The sequence below is a fragment of the Gekko japonicus genome, unplaced genomic scaffold, assembly GCF_001447785.1.
Source record: "Gekko japonicus isolate JY-2015 unplaced genomic scaffold, Gekko_japonicus_V1.1 scaffold62, whole genome shotgun sequence".
Taxonomy (NCBI): domain Eukaryota; kingdom Metazoa; phylum Chordata; class Lepidosauria; order Squamata; family Gekkonidae; genus Gekko; species Gekko japonicus.
The window spans coordinates 1580944-1597023 of record NW_015166419.1 but is presented as its reverse complement, the minus strand read 5'-3'; the positions used below and the strand labels follow the sequence as shown (position 1 = coordinate 1597023).

Sequence of the window (16080 nt, the reverse complement as noted above, 5' to 3'; positions counted from 1 at the left end):
GAGGAGAATGGAGCCGAGCGACGCGGGAGAAAAGCGCCACCTCCTGGAAGGGGCGGAAACCAGGTGGGCAGGCTCAGGCATCCCCCACCCCACCCCGGAGCCCCATAGCAACGCTCCTCTCACCACCACCACCCCCAACTCCAGGGCTGCCGGCCAGTGCTTCCCAGCTGTTGCTCTTCCAATCTGAGCCTATATGCTTACTCGGAAGGAAGCCCAACTGAGGCCCACCGGCTTCCAGCTGTGTAGCCCGAGTTTGTGCAAGTTTACTCCGGAGTAAGCCCCTCTGCGTTTGACAGGTTTGTTCCCGAGTAAATGTCCCGGCCTGGAGCTGACTAGCAGCCCAAGCTGCTTCTCGCACCGATTTTGGGAGGCAGGGTTGTTGTGCCCCCCTCCCATGTACTAACATGCGGAAAGCGTGGGTGTCTCTCTGCTTAACCTCCCCCCCCCCCCTGGAGGACTGGTGAGTGGAAGAAGGTTCCCCCCCCCCTCAGTAGTCTAGTAGGTGAAGCTTTTCCTCACATGAACTGGCAGGAAGGAAAGAAGCTCAGTTGGTTTAATGGCTGCTCATCCTGCCTCTGTTAAAGGTGAGGAAGCCTAAAATGGCAGCGGGGTGGGGGCTAAACCATTGCATGGCCAAAGAGTGATGAAGCTCTACCGAATAACTTTAATATCCTTTAACTTGGTGGGAAAGGTGGCTCAAAATATGTCTGAAAGGTAGACACACACACCCCAGCCTTATCCTCTTGAATGGCCTGGGTCTCTCACTGAATTGGTGATCATGGGTGGTGGATTGTGGATGAGACCTGGGTAGACAACAGCAGCTCAGTTAAAATATAGATATTTGTTCTTAAGAACATAAGAGAAGCCAATGTTGGATCAGGACGATGGCCCATCCAGTCCAACACTCTGTCACACAGTGGCCAAAAATACCAGGTGCCATCAGAAGGTCCAGCAGTGGGGCCAGGACACTAGAAGCCCTCCCACTGTTGCCCCCCCCAAGCACCAAGAATACAGTACATCACTTGCCCCAGCCTGTGAGTTCCTCTCTATTCCTTGTGGCTAATAGCCACCGATGGACCTTTGCTCCATATGTTTATCCAGTTCCCTCTTGAAGCTGTCCATGTTTGTAGCCGCCACCATCTCCTGTGGCAGTGAATTCCATGTGTTAATCACTCTTTGGGTGAAGAAGTACTTCCTTTTATCTGTTCTAACCCGATTGCTCAGCAATTTCATGGAGTGTCCACGAGTTCTTGCATTGTGAGAAAGGGAGAAAAGTACTTCTTTCTCAACCTGCTCTATCCCATGCATAATCTTATAAACCTCTACCATGTCACCCCTCAGCCGTCGTTTCTCCAAGCTAAAGAGCCCTAAGCACTTTAACCTTTCTTCATAGGGAAAGTGTTCCAACCCTTTTATCATTCGAGTTGCCCTTTTCTGCACTTTTTCGAATGCTATAATATCCTTTCTAAGGTGTGGTGACCAGAACTGTACACAGTATTCCAAATGAGGTTGCACCATTGATTTATACAGGGGCATTTTGATACAGGGGCATTTTGTTTTCAGTACCCTTCCTAATAATCCTCAGCATAGTGTTGGCCTTTTTTTATTGTAGTTGCACACCGTCTTGACATTTTCAGTGAGTTATCTACTACGACTCCAAGATCTCTCTCTTGGTCAGTCTCTGCCAGTTCGGACCCCATCAATGTGTATTTATATTTAGGATTTTTTTCTCCAATGTGCATCACTTTGCACTTGACCACATTGAACCCCATTTGCCATGTTGACGCCCACTTGCCCATCCTCGACAGATCCCTTTGGAGTGCCTCACAATCCTCCCTGGTTCTCACCACCTTGAACAACTTCTTCATGTCATCTGCAAATTTAGCCACTTCACTGCTTACTCCCAACTCCAAATTGTTAATAAACAAGTTAAAAAGCATCGAACCGAGTACTGATCCCCGTGGTACCCCATTGCTTATCACCCTCCACTGAGAAAATTTCCCATTTATACTCACTCTCTGTTTCCTATTAATTAGCCAGTTTTTGATCCACAAGAGGATTTGTCCTTTTATCCCGTGCCTATTGAGCTTACTTAGGAGCCTTTGATGAGGAACTTTATCAAAAGCTTTCTGGAAGTCAAGGTAAACAACATCTATTGGGTCCCCCTTGTCCACATGTTTGTTCACTCCTTCAAAAAACACTAACAGGTTAGTGAGACAAGATCTTCCCTTACAGAACCCATGCTGAGTGTGCCTCAAAGGTTTTTGTTCATCAATGTGCCTACTAATTCTCTCCTTAATAACAGTTTCCACCAACTTACCTGGTATCAATGTCAGACTGACTGGCCTGTAATTTCCCGGGTCTCCTCTGGAACCCTTTTTAAAGATGGGAGTGACATTAGCTACCTTCCAGTCCTCCGGAATGGAGGCAGATTTTAAGGAAAGATTACATATTTTCTTGTGGCACCAATCAAAGAACTGGCGGGAAAAGACTTTGAGAGATCCTGAAGTTTCACTGGTAAAATGTGGTGGTCATTTTTTACCAGAGCTGCAGGCTGTAAAATTGTTTGGGAGAAGACAGGCTTAGCTTCTGCCAGAGGCTGCCTCATTTTTATCCTGCAGCTGTTCCTCCAGTGAGCTGTTTGTCACTGTATCTTCACAACAGCCCTGTAAGATGGGTTACGCTCAGAAAGAACAACTGGCCCAGGGAGCCCATGGCTGAAAGGGATTAAAACCCAGATCTTCCAGATCATTTCAGTTCGGTTTATAACGGGGATTGGCCTGGTGGCTCATGCTCATCATGGGTCAGGTCTGCCTGTTGGCCTCTTGCCCTCTCTGCCCTTTCTTCATGGCACACCACACCTGGAGTCTGGGCCACTTCTGGGAAGAACCAAATAGGTTGCAGGGTCTGCTTAGAAACAATAGGAACCCTCAGCTTATCATCTTTTAGTTGATACACTCACCAAAGCGGAGTTCAGGAACATTCATGGTAACTAAAAAAATTAGATGAATCCTTTTGCAGGGCTGGTGCCTGGCGGTGTTTGGATGCAGCTTCTTAAGTATTAGACAAAAGTGTTGAACTAATGAGCCTGGCTGTGAATTCCCCCCCCCCTAAAAAATGCAGTGAGTCTAATATGGGTGCCACTTCTTAGGAATGTTTCCAGCTCTGCACTTAAGAGTGCAATTAAGCAGAGAGACTGATCAAGTACAGCCCTTTGAGTGCCTTTGTGGACTGTGCTGTTTGTCCCTTTCTCTTGTGGCTCCAAATGCCCCTACTTTGCTGTCTCTGGGGCCTGAGATCCTGAGAAATGGGGAGAGGAGCCCAGGAGATTGGGGGTGGAGCCCGGTGATGTGTGGGTGGAGCCTAGTGGCAACTCAGGAAGGGGACGGCACCTGTCAGGTTGTGGTGAGCCCTAGTAGTAGCCATAGGCACAGAACTAATTGCTGAAGCTCTCTGCATTTGCAGCAGAAAACAGCCTCCAGTCCCTTCCCCTGGAGATCGCAAGAAGATGGGCAAAACCTGGCAAACCCACTTCTTCTGGCCATACAATTCTGGCAGGTTCTCCAGCCTGCTGGTTGGAAGGAAGGGTGCCCATTCTGTAATTTCTCTGATTCCCCCCCCCCCAGTGAGTATGTGAGCAAACCCTTGCTCCTTGCACTCTTGCCAAAATTTGGTACATCATTGAAGCGAAACGTGTAACCTCTTTGTACTGGCAAAGTGCCCTACAGTGTCAGCCTGGTTATTCAGAAGGAAATCCTAATGAGTTCAGTGGGGCTCACTCTCTAATAAATGCATTCAGGGTAGTAGCCAAAATCCAAGTTAGGGGTGTGTGTGTGTGTGTGCGTGCAAGGAGGATGTGCTAATCCCCAAGTAAGAACGTGCTTTTTGCATCTTGCAGCTAAAGTCTGGGATCCAAAAAAAGACGGACATTTTACTCCAGTGTCTGCCTGTGTGACTGTCCTGGGGGCACTGCACTTTGGAGCAGCTGGCACCAGAACCGTGATTTGGACCAGCACATAGAACATGTCCCCTCGAAGTGGAGGGTCCACTGAAGACGGGGGTGTATGAGGTGTGGGGTTCCAAACCTCATTTTGTGTGCAGGGGGCACTTCCTTATTCAAATCTCCTTTGAAATACAGGCCTCGGGGAAGCCCTGTGAACTGAAGCTGGTGCAACTGAAGCTTGTGGCATCAGAACCGGTGTTTGGACTGGGCATCACTGTATGTCACCTTGCAGGGCCCAGTCCCCAGAGCGTGGGGATGTGTTATTTGGGGTGGTCCAAAGATTATTTTGGGGTGCAGCCTGGCCCCAGTGTCTGCTCGTGTGATTGTCCTAGGGGCACTGCACTTTGAAGCAGCTGGCACCAGAACCGTGCTTTGGACCAGCACACAGAATGTGTCCCCTCGAAGGGGAGAGTCCTGTGAATGTGGGGGTATATGATACGTGGTGGTCTGACCTTATTTTGGGGTTCAGAGCTTTCCAACTCACTCTCCCTAGTGTTTCTGAATGACTACACAAATAAGTAATGAATAAGGAAGTGCGAATAAGGAACCAACTTCAGCCTCTTTAAATAACCATTGTTCCACTTTGAAAGGGAAACCAACAATGTTTTCCTGCTACATAGAAATTGCTCCCAAGGCTTCACGAGCAGTGCAACAGCCATTGCAAAGCAATGGGACTTGTAGCCTCTTGCCCTTGCAATCGCAATCAACTCCCCCACCCTTCTTGGCCTGATAGGATCCATACTAAGTTTCTAGCCCGCTTGATTGCAAAGATATGGTGGCAAAGTCAATACGTGGTGAAAGAAGCTGTGGAGATGTTACTGGATAAGATTTTCCATGATCAGGAAAATCTTGTTCTCACCATAACTAGTGGAGGGTTGGATGTTGCAAAGTGCTTAATTTGCCTAATTTACGCAGGTTGCAGCAACAGTTTTCTTGGCGCAGAATATTGATTGAAATATTAATATGCATTATCCTGGTTCTATGTGCGGCAGCTTTTTTGTGCCAAGCAGTGCAGATCTCTAATCATGGGAGTCTTGTGGTGCCTGAATAAAAATAGTGATGTGGTGTGTGGTTATTGAGGGCACAGTTGAGGGGGAGGGGCTTGGGTCCGTCACTGAACATCAGTTACCAAGAAACTCCTTCTTAGAGATTCACTGTTTTTTAAAAACATGATCTTCCTGGCTCAGGTCTTATTTAGGGATTTCGGGGAGCAGTTTCCGTGGTTCGATGCTTGGCTATGTCCCAGACCTCTCTGCCATTGAGCTGGGCCTGAAAGGAAACCAGCATTGCCATTCCAACTGGGCCTCTGGCAATGGCTACAACTGTGAAAGAGAGAGCGCACGGAGGAAACTCTACATAGCCTCTGCAATCTGCTTGGTCTTCATGACGGGGGAAATTGTGGGTAAGATACCAGAGCTTGTCACACTGCACAGTTTCTTTGGGAGTAGCCACAATGCTATGCTCAGCTCAGAGTAGACACAGCAGCCAGTCAAAGAGGATGCCTGGCCAGAGGTAACCCAGGCTTGATCCAGCAGGGCTCATCCTGTATCCTCTAACACTTCCAGTCACCACCAGTGTTCCCTCTAAGCTGAGTTAGTGTGAGCTAGCTCACAGTTTTTTAGCCTCCAGCTCACATATTTTCATCTTAGCTCAGGAAGGAGGGCTCCAGAACAAACTAATTTATGCAACAGCCAAATCGCTCGCTCACAACTTGAATGCCAGTGGCTCACAAAATAGAATTTTTGCTCACAAGACTCCACAGCTTAGAGGGAACATTGGTCACCACTCAATTGTTCCATCCCTGACTATGCTTGTTTTCCAAGGATATTGTGCCTGAATGCACATCCATGTGCCATGTTAAAGATCCAAGAGTGTGTGCAAGGATGACTTTATGTTTATGCTTATGCAGTGGCTGGAACTGGAGCACTTGGGAAGAATAGGAATGCAGGACTGGGGTGGGTGTCCTTGGGTGGCTGAGGGAGGAAGGGGGGGGCGGTCTGTGTCATTCTACAGAAGCATGTCATGCTGGATTACTCTGCCCTCCTCTTGTAACAGAGTAAATGAGTCTATGCACTTATTAACTTAAGGGGAAGCCCCTTTTGGATCTGTAGGCACATTCTCAGAGGGAGCTGCCCATGTGGAAGTACAATTAGATGCAGTCTTCCTAGGACCATACTACCTTGGAATGCAGCGGAGGAGGTTGAATGTTGAATGGTGCCCTCACTTCCAAAATCGATTAAATTGATTTTATATTGTATTAATTAATCAATTATTTGATAATTTTATAATGTTAATGTGGTGGGGGTGGGGTGGCTAGAAAGAGGGTAATTTGACTGACTTATATAATTTCCACAACCTAATTCCCCCCACCGATTAACTGATTACTGATTTCCTTTAATCAATTTGGTTTATTATATTGGAGTTGATTAGGCTGATTGTAGCTGTTTAATTAGTCAACCCAATTGGTTTAGCTGCAGTAGGGTGGGGAAATTAGACAGTAGTTTAATTAGCTGGAGAAGGCAATACAGGGTATTTAGTTTAGAGACAAAGGGTGATGAGCCAGATAGAGCTTATAGTTATAGCCTTTGCTGATTGTTGGGGAGTGTTGGGGTGGACAGCACTGATGAAGGGGGGCCATGCAGGGGTCAGGAACAGTGTTCCCTCTAAGCTGAGTTAGTGTGAGCTAGCTCACAGTTTTTTAGCCTCTGGCTCACACATCTTTGTCTTAGCTCAGGAAGGATGACTCCAGAGCAAACTAATTTACGCAGTAGCCAAATTGCTCGCTCACAACTTTAATGCCAGTAGCTCACAGAGTAGAATTTTACTCACGAGACTCCACAGCTTAGAGGGAATATTGGTCAGGAATACCAGTGATTATGGTGTGGGGGAGATATAGTGGTGGGCGTAGGTGCTCTTCCTTTAATTGGAATGGAAGAAATCAGAGATATGGAAATGCTCAGATTTCTTCTCATCTATGTCCCGTCCCAAGGGATGTTGGTTGTGGGGCTAGGAAAACTTACCCTTCTCTGACACTGGTGTTATTCAATGCCAGGTCTATCAGTAATAAGACCGATGTGCTCCATGATTATCTCACGGAGTCATGGGTAGACTTGGCCTGTGTAACCTGGGTAAGACCTGGGTAAGAGATGGTGAAACTGTTGCCTTGAACCAGCATACTCCACCTGGGTTCTCGGTCTTTCACCAGTCGTGGACCTGTGGGCGGGGAGGGGGGCATGGCTTTGCTCATCCATGAATTTTGTTCCTTCAGGTCGCTCACTGCCCTAACAGTCTCCAGCATTGAATGTGTAGGTCTAGCGTGTGATGTCGAGGAGAGTTTGGCTATCTGGCTGGTGTACCGACTGCCTAATGCACCAGCAGACACCCTGTCCAACCTGCTAGATGCTGTATCAGGCTGGGCATTGGAATATCCCAGGTTCCTGATCCTGGGTGATTTCAATGTTCACGCTGATGATGCAGCGTCTGACCAAACCAGGGACCTAGTGTTGTCCATGGAGGCACTGGGACTCTCCCAGTTTATATCGACTCCCATGCACCAAGCGGGCCACACGCTGGATTTGATTTTGGGTATGGGGATACATGTGGATCTGATGACTACAGATATAGCCCCATGGTCTGACCACTTCGCCCTGACGGTCCAGCTGAGCATGCCATGCCCACCCCGTTTAGGCAGCAAGCACATTTATGCTTTCCGCTGTGTCAAATGGACCCTAAGTGGCTTCAGGTGGCTCTGCGGGATCCAATGCCCCCTGGCATCTTATTGAATGAGCTGGTGGAGGACTCTGAAGCCATCAATGAGATTGCCCCCCCCGTGCCCTCTGCGCCCCCGCACCAAGGCAGCACAGTGGTACACCACGGAGCTGCGAAGGATGAAGTGGGAGCTAAGACGGCTAGAGCAAAGGTGGCGACGTGCTCGTGACGAAGTGTCACGAACATCTTATAGGGCGCTTATGAAAACCTATGAGATGGCAGTGAAAGCTGCAAAGAAGGATTTCTATGCGGCCTCCTTTGTGTCTGCGACCTCGCACCCAGCCCAATTATTTAGAGTTGTTTGGTCCTTTATGGCTTTGCCTCAGGGCAGACCAAATAGTAGGGAATCGGCTGTGAGGCATTTGCGAGCTACTTTGCAGATAAGATCATGGCACTCTGCCAGGACCTCCCGGCCACAATCGAGACAGTAAAGGAACTAGAAGCCCCTTGTCTGTCTTCTGGTCTGCTATTGGACCACTTCAGTCGACTCACCTGGGAGGAAGTTGACAGGACCCTGCCAGCTGTGAGGCCCACTGCTTGCCTCCTTGACCCATGCCCTTCCTGGCTAGTGAAATCTTGCGGGGAGTGCATTTGAGCTCCTCTGGAAGAAATCATCAACTTGTCCCTATCTACTGGATGGTTGCGGCAGAGTGGATTGATGTTAAATCCATCGAAGACGGAGGTCCTGTACCTGGGTCGTGGGGGTTTGGAGGTGGGCACCAGGCTTCCCACACTGGAAGGGACACCTCTGGTGCCGGCCCAGTCAGTGAAGAGCCTGGGAGTAACACTGGATACCTCCTTATCTATGGAGGCCCAGGTTGCTGCAGTCGCCAGATCTGCATTTTTCCATCTTAGGCAGATCAGGCTACTGAAGCCCTATCACTACCCCCAGGACTTAGCTACAGTGATCCATGCAGTGGTCACTTCCTGGCTTGATTACTGCAACTTGCTCTATGCAGGCTTACCCTTGAAGCCGATCCAGAAATTACAGCTGGTACAAAATACGGCGGGGCGCCTGCTGATGTCGATGCCTGTGCAGGCTCACATTCGGCATGTGCTCTGTCAGTTCCATTGGCTGCTAGTTGAGTACCGGATCTGCTTCAAGGTGCTGGTAATCACCTTCAAAGCCTAATACGGCCTGGGACCAACATACCTAAGGGACCGCCTCTTCCCATATACGCCTCAGAGAGCATTACGCTCTGAGAGTCAACATCTCCTGGTGATCCCTGGCCCCCACCTGGTGGAACATGCTCTCTATTGAGATCAGGGCCCTGCGGGATCTTATGCAATTCCGCAGGGCCTGCAAAACGGAGCTGTTCCGCCAGGCCTTTGACTGAGGCAGCGGGCGTCCACATATCCCCCCCCCGAGGTTGCGATCTCCCACCTACAGTGGGCTGTATTCTCCCTATGGCAAGCATGACTACTGATTTTATATGTTTTAATGTGCTTTAAATTTTATTGTATTTATTAAAATGTTGTAACGCGCCCTGAGCCCATTTACGGGATGGGCAGGATATAAATGTGAAAAATAAATAAGTATTAAAATGGCATAAGACTGTAGCTTGATCCTGATCTTGTTTGTCCGTTTGCACAGCATTACGAAATAACCATCAATGCAAGAAGGGGGTCCTGCTGTTGGAAGAAGGAGCCTCATGGTACTAATGTGAGCCAAAGAGCCTCATGATACGTGAGCCATCATTGGTCTATAATGCTTCTTTCCACTTCCTGTGCCTCTCCCCAGGAGGGTACTTTGCCCACAGCCTGGCCATCATGACGGATGCAGCCCATCTGCTGACTGACTTCGCCAGCATGATGATCAGCCTCTTCTCACTCTGGGTGTCATCCCGGCCAGCTACCAAGACCATGAACTTTGGCTGGCATCGAGCAGGTAGTATTGGATGGATCAGATTTAAGGGGAAGATCTTGCTTTCTGCAGAAATCCCATATTCCACAATGTGGCTCTTACCTCGGCCATTCTGTCTCTTGCTGTTCTCCCCTCCCACACACACACACACACACACACACACACCCCAATTCTGCCCTGAACACCCTTGCAAATTAGCTCGTAGTTGGCCAAAGGTCCATGAATGTGTCCAGATTCCCATGGGCTGGGACCTTCAAAGCCCGATCTGTTGGGGTGTGATTCCCCAAAAGAGCTGCCATTTTTTGTTGACTTTTGGAAGACGCTGCTACTGGCAGGGGTATTTTTGGGCAGGAACGCACAGGAATGGAGTTCCGGCTGGCTTCCAAGTTGGCCACGCCCAGCAGGAACTCATTAGCATAATAGGCCACACCCAACAGCAGAAACTCATTAGGACTGGCTACATTAGGGGTGTGTGGCCTAACATACAAAGGAGTTCCTGCTACAAGAAAAGCCCTGGGTTTTGTCAACAAACAAGGTAAACAGAATAAGAAGCAAAAGGTGGGTGTGGCTGGATGAGCACACTTCTGGTAACATGGGGGTGTGGCCTAATGTGCCAATGAGCTGTGCTGTCAGGGGTGTGGCCTAATATGCTAATGAGTTTCTGCTGTTGGGTGTGGCCTATTATGCTAATGAGTTCCTGCTGGGCTTTTTCTACAAAAAGAGCCCTGGGGCCCTACTGGTGCATATGCGCAGGAAGCCGGAGAGCTGCCCCCCCCCCGTGCCTCTTTGCCCTCATGCTGACTAGAGCAGCAGGATGGTGGTGAGGGGAGCTCATCCCGTTATGTGATTCTGTTACATTACTTTGATGTTGTACTTCCTTCTCATGCTCGCAACTCAGTGGGTCCCATGGGTCCACTTCCAAGCCTCAGAACTAAAGTGCCCTCATAACAATCAGCCCAGATCTTCATATGTTCAACGGGCTGTGTCCCACCATTTTGTGTTTCAGCAGGCATCCTTTCCCCCCCATCCTTTCCATTGCTACAGCTTTTTCCAACCACCCAGAAAGATCATTGCTGGGGTTGGCAGGGTCTGTCCCAAGGAACAGCCTCACAGATTGTGAGGCGCTGGAGCAATGAAAGGCAAGTCGTTGAAATAGCTCCTCTACAGATGCTGATGAGAGGACGGGTGTGTGTGTTTCATCCCCTTTTCCCTTTGCACTCCAGCCCACCAATCCCCATAGCTGTTTCTCTGCATGGATCCTGTGATCATTCCACGATCATGATCACTCCAGGGCTGGAAAGGGCTGCAGCAATTGAGAATACAGGAGAGCATCTGTGCCTTCTGTACATGGGCAGGAGGATACGGCTCCCCGTGTGGCGAGTCTGCTTGTGTTCAAAACTGCAATCCTTATGTTGCTTGATAACCTTTGAACTCCTTGGAGCAGATGGCAGCAGCTGACATGGGGGAGGGATCACGGCAATAGAGCATTAGCTTGTCATGCTGAAGACCCCAGGTTCAATGCCTGTCACCTCCAGCTAGAAGAAACAGGTGATGTGAAAGTCCTCCATTTGAGAGCCGTTAGCAATCAGAGTAGACAAGTTTGACCTTGATAGACCAGTGGCCTGGCTCCATATTGGGGAACTCTGTGTGTTTGCAAATTTTCCTGACTTCTCCCCTGCAGAGATTTTGGGAGCCCTGCTGTCGGTGCTCTCCATCTGGGTCGTGACTGGTGTCTTGGTCTACTTGGCGGTCCAGCGGCTGCTCTCGGGGGAGTACGAAATAGATGGGGAAGCGATGCTCATCACTTCTTCCTGCGCAGTGGCAGTGAATATCATGTGCGTAGGAATCACCTTCAAAAGCTGCAGAAAGTGGAGATTCTTGACTGATGGGAGGGTGACCTTTGCAGCTGGCCATGGAAGACTCATGGATAGGCTGCTGGAGATTTTGACTTGAGGACCAAGAGCGGAACCAACCAGATCAGGCCATGATCAAAGGAAAAGTCCCCTTTTCCCTGCTGGCCTTTAAGTAACAGCCCTCTGATGTTCTTTTGTGTGACCGTGTCCTTACATATGTATTTTCATATAGAGGGACTATGCATCCTCTGTATTTTAGTGTATTTCTTTTTCAGAATAGTACATTAGAACACTGAATGTCATACAAGGGAGATTGGAATGTTTGGCTTACATACACTGCTCCCACCTTGAAAAAGAAAGTAAAAATGCTGTTAAGCGACCTCCACCCTCTGGGAATGAATGGAGAGTCTCAGACTTACTTTGGCATATTTATTGCTTTACAACTGTTGACCTTATAACCTTAGCTTCTTATTTAATTCCGGTTTTTGTATGTCTTAAAACATCTTCATCATGTTACATGTTATTTTGCTGCTCAGCCCATCTATAAGTTTGAACCTTATCTCCCATTCCATTCTACTTGAAAAAGTGTGCCTTGCACACAAAAGCTCCTACCTTGAATAAACCCTTGTTGGGCTTAAAGGTGCCGCTGGAGTCTAAATTTGTTCTTCTCTAAATGTTTAGGCATGATGAAGGTGACAAAAATGCCACTTCAGTTGTTTATCTCTTCTCTCTATGGCAATGCAAATGGAGCCATTTCGGAGTAAAACCCTTTTCAAAAGATCTTGTCTTCCATAAACGATAAAATTAAAAGGTGCAATGACCAAGGTGCCTGAGAATAAAACCCACAGAAGCAATACACAAACTGAAGTTAAACATCTTACCAAATTTTCGTATGCAGAAAAGGGGAGAAAAAACATAAAAGGACTTACAATGACCATTATAGGAACAGAGACAGAGCCCAATAGCCTGAGGAAAAATCCAAATCACAATGGAACACCATGTAAACGGGCTTGGCGCTCTTACCTAAAACAAAAGGGTACTCCATTGATATAATACTCTGTATCCACAGGTGTTGCCTAGTATGTGAAGGAGCTTCAGCACTTAAAGGAAGACAGACATTATTTCTATATAAAGCAAGATAGATAATTGGTTTTCAGGGCTCTTTTTGTAGAAAAAGCCCAGCAGGAACTCATTAGCATAATAGGCCACACCCAACAGCAGGAACTCATTAGCATACTTGGCCACACCCCTGACAGCACAGCTCATTAGCACATTAGGCCGCACCCACTTGTTACCAGAAGTGTGGTAACTTTTGCTTGTTATTCTGTTTACCTTGTTTGTTGTCAAAACCCAGGGCCTTTTTTTGTAGCAGGAACTCCTTTGCATGTTAGGCCACACACCCCTAATGTAGCCAATCCTAATGAGTTTCTGCTTTTGGGTGTGGCCTATTATGCTAATGAGTTCCTGCTGGGCGTGGCCAACTTGGGAGCCGGCCGGAACTCCGTTCCTGTGCGTTCCTGCCCAAAAATAGCCCTGGGTTTGATTCATATCAAGTCAGACCTTATAATTGTATGGATACCAAGATAGTTCTTTATCAGAAGGAGGCTCGACTTATACTTCTGTTTAATTCTATAGTACCGGTAGGTTTAGAGAAGAGAATAATAGACTGAGGTGGCTTATCTGTTACCTTCATTCTGCCTCCTTTAAATGTATGGTCATCTGAAAGTGTTGTCTTGTCAGCTTTAAACCCTATAGAGTTTGCATTTCATATTGTGGTAAATATACTTGTAATCTCTTGTGGAATTATTGTAATGATTTAGAATATTTCTGCTTATTTGCATGTGATTGTTATGATCCTTTATCTCAATTAGACTGTAGTTTCATGCATTGGTGATTATTGATTTTTTGCCTCTGGGGAGTTATTGTTGATGAGGTCTCTGGCACTCCTGTGCCTCCGAAAGGAGGGAGTGATGGTGAGGAGTGGACACAAGGGCTGCTCTCCTTGCAACATGGATCTCCTTGATGCAAGAGGAGTTGAGAATCTACATTGCTTCTTTTCCGCTAACTGTTTGCTTTGATCCCTGTAGAATGGGAGTCTCCCTTCACCAGTCAGGGCATGGGCATGGCCATCACAGTCATGGTGAGGGGCAGAATACGAGCATCCGAGCTGCATTCATCCACGTTGTTGGGGACCTTCTGCAAAGCATCGGGGTCTTGGTGGCAGCCTACATAATCTATTTCAAGGTAAGGGCCTAGCTGTGCTTTTTTGGGGGGAAGGCTATGGCCAGAGTGGTTATTCTATATGTAGAGTTGTCATTGCGTAAGTAGCTCCCACCAGTGTTCCCTCTAAGCTGAGTTAGTGTGAGCTAGCTCACAGTTTTTTAGTCTCCGGCTCACAGATTTTTGTCTTAGCTCAGGAAGGATGGCTCCAGGGCAAACTAATTGATGCAGCAGCTAAATCACTCGCTCACAACTTTAATGCCAACAGCTCACAAAGTAGAGTTTTTGCTCACAAGACTCCACAGCTTAGAGGGAGCATTGGCTCCCACAATCAATCAGTGCACAATTTGTGTGCGGAAAGTCCTAGGATTGGGCCTTGGGATCTTCAGTTCTGGAGTCTCATCTAGTGGATGCTGAGGAAGGCCTTTTCCTGAAAGTTCAGCTAGACCTTACTGTTACTTTTGCTTTTGCAACTGTGGCCTCTGGGACTGCTTTATCAAGGGGTCGAGCAATGGGGGGGGGGGAGAACAGGAAATTTAACCCTTTCCTCCCCTGCCATTTCACACTAGATAAAGCCATGCCCGAGCTGCATTACACCCATGAGGAATAACACGTAGGAGCCTATAAGTTTTTCCTCCCGGCATTTGGGTCATAGGTTTGTTCCATGATGGAGCTGATCTGCCAACCACCAAGGGAATGACTGTAGCCATGTAATACTTTTTTCAGTAATCGGCAACAAGCTAGGTGTTGTACTGCTGTCCCCACACTATACAACTCTTATGTTCACGTCTTTCCAGCCAGAGCTGAAGTACGTGGATCCCATCTGCACTTTCTTGTTTTCCGTCCTTGTCCTTGGAACAACACTGACCATTCTCCGAGATGTGGTCCTTGTGCTGATGGAAGGTAAATCCTTGCATGAGTGGAAGGGGATTACATAGGACTATGAAGAAAGATTTCTTCCTTGTTTATATTCAAGACATGGTTTCCTTGTGCAAACTTACCTGCCAGGATTACTTAATAAAAGAGGGGAACAGTGTCGGGAAGGGGAGGATTTAACCTTGGCTTTCTCTGTGGCTTTTGCACTCAGGGTTGGCCCATTACATTTTAGACTGTCGCCTAGGGCAACGGCTTGACGAGGGCACCATTCTGGCCGGCCTCGTCCCCTCCTCGCCCTGCACAGGAAGCCTCCCTTGCTGGCTTCTTGCTCCATCCCCGGGAAGAGACTCACCTCTTTGCAGCCCCCCAGACAGAAAGAGAAGGAGGTGGGGGGGAACAACAGCCCGGGATGACAGGAAAGTGCCGCTTGCCCTCTGCCGCCCCCCCCCCCGCGGTCTCTTTGGAGCTCCTTTTGCAGCCTGGCACAGGTCTCCTCCCCCTCCCCTCAAGCCCTCGAGCGATCCTGCCCCCCCCCGCATGCGGGGGGGGGGGGGGGCGCCAGAATGCATCCTCACCTAGTGGGCAAAAAAACCTGGGGTCGTCACTGTTTGCACTAGAAAAAGTCACCACCAAGCTGCTTTTATACACCCCCCCCCAGGGAAAACGTACATGCACCCGCACTCATTTCCCCCAGTGTGTGTGTGGGGGGTGGGGGACAGCAGCTCAGGGGTGACTTTTTCTGATGAGAAACCTGCAGGAGCCTAATAGTTAAAGATTCTGTTCTCCTTCTTGAGAAAGCAGTCCCAGGCAATTGAACTTGCAAAAGGGGGGAGGGGGTTGTTTAAAATCCACACAAAAGAAAGAGTACAGTGCATTTGAGCCCTGAGACATCCCAGTAACCAGGAATATTTCTATGAATTAGGTAGCACTTCTTTAATTTAGTTGCATTTCTAGCCCATCCTGACAGTTTAGGGCTAGGTAATAATATACTACTACTGTAACTCTGTCCCTGGTCACCAAAAGCCAGCTTGATTTAGAAGCTTCTAACACACTTTCGGGAAGATGTACAGGCTCAGGCTTTGGAGAAGCTCCAAGGAAAGGAAAAAAAGTCAGTTCCCGAAGCTGAAAGCCAACTACTGAGATAGATGTATGATTTAAACAAAAAAAGGGGCTGATCATCTATCTTGATGCCTTGCAAGTCTTGGCTGGAAGCCTAGAATCAGCTATTGCCTTGTATAGGTCAGTTGGGTATTTCCTCCATGTTTGTCCTTCGTATCTCAGAACAAAAGTAGTGCTTGTTAACATCTCTTTTTTAAAACAAAAAAACCAGAGAGCTGAAAGTATTCAGAGGAGGCCTGGAATATTTCAGGAAGGGACTCTTGCAAACCCTGCAAACCCTTGCAAATAAAATGTATTTGAACATTGCCTTGTTCCTGTGAAGGAGCATCATACTTCTGAGCACAGATCTTAAGTTTGCTAACAGTCTGGGGTGGGGG

The 16080-nt window shown here is 48.0% G+C and overlaps 1 protein-coding gene across 1 annotated transcript in view; it reads left to right on the top strand.

Annotated features, from left to right (window-relative positions):
* The window catches only part of SLC30A2 (solute carrier family 30 (zinc transporter), member 2), a 19951-nt gene continuing 3871 nt past the window's right edge, over nucleotides 1-16080 (top strand). The window contains exons 1-6 of the mRNA XM_015411650.1: nucleotides 1-63; nucleotides 5191-5405; nucleotides 9513-9659; nucleotides 11317-11470; nucleotides 13576-13732; nucleotides 14506-14611. Coding sequence (XP_015267136.1) covers nucleotides 8-63; nucleotides 5191-5405; nucleotides 9513-9659; nucleotides 11317-11470; nucleotides 13576-13732; nucleotides 14506-14611 — 835 coding nt within the window. The 5' untranslated portion in view covers nucleotides 1-7. The remainder of the gene's footprint in view (nucleotides 64-5190; nucleotides 5406-9512; nucleotides 9660-11316; nucleotides 11471-13575; nucleotides 13733-14505; nucleotides 14612-16080) is intronic.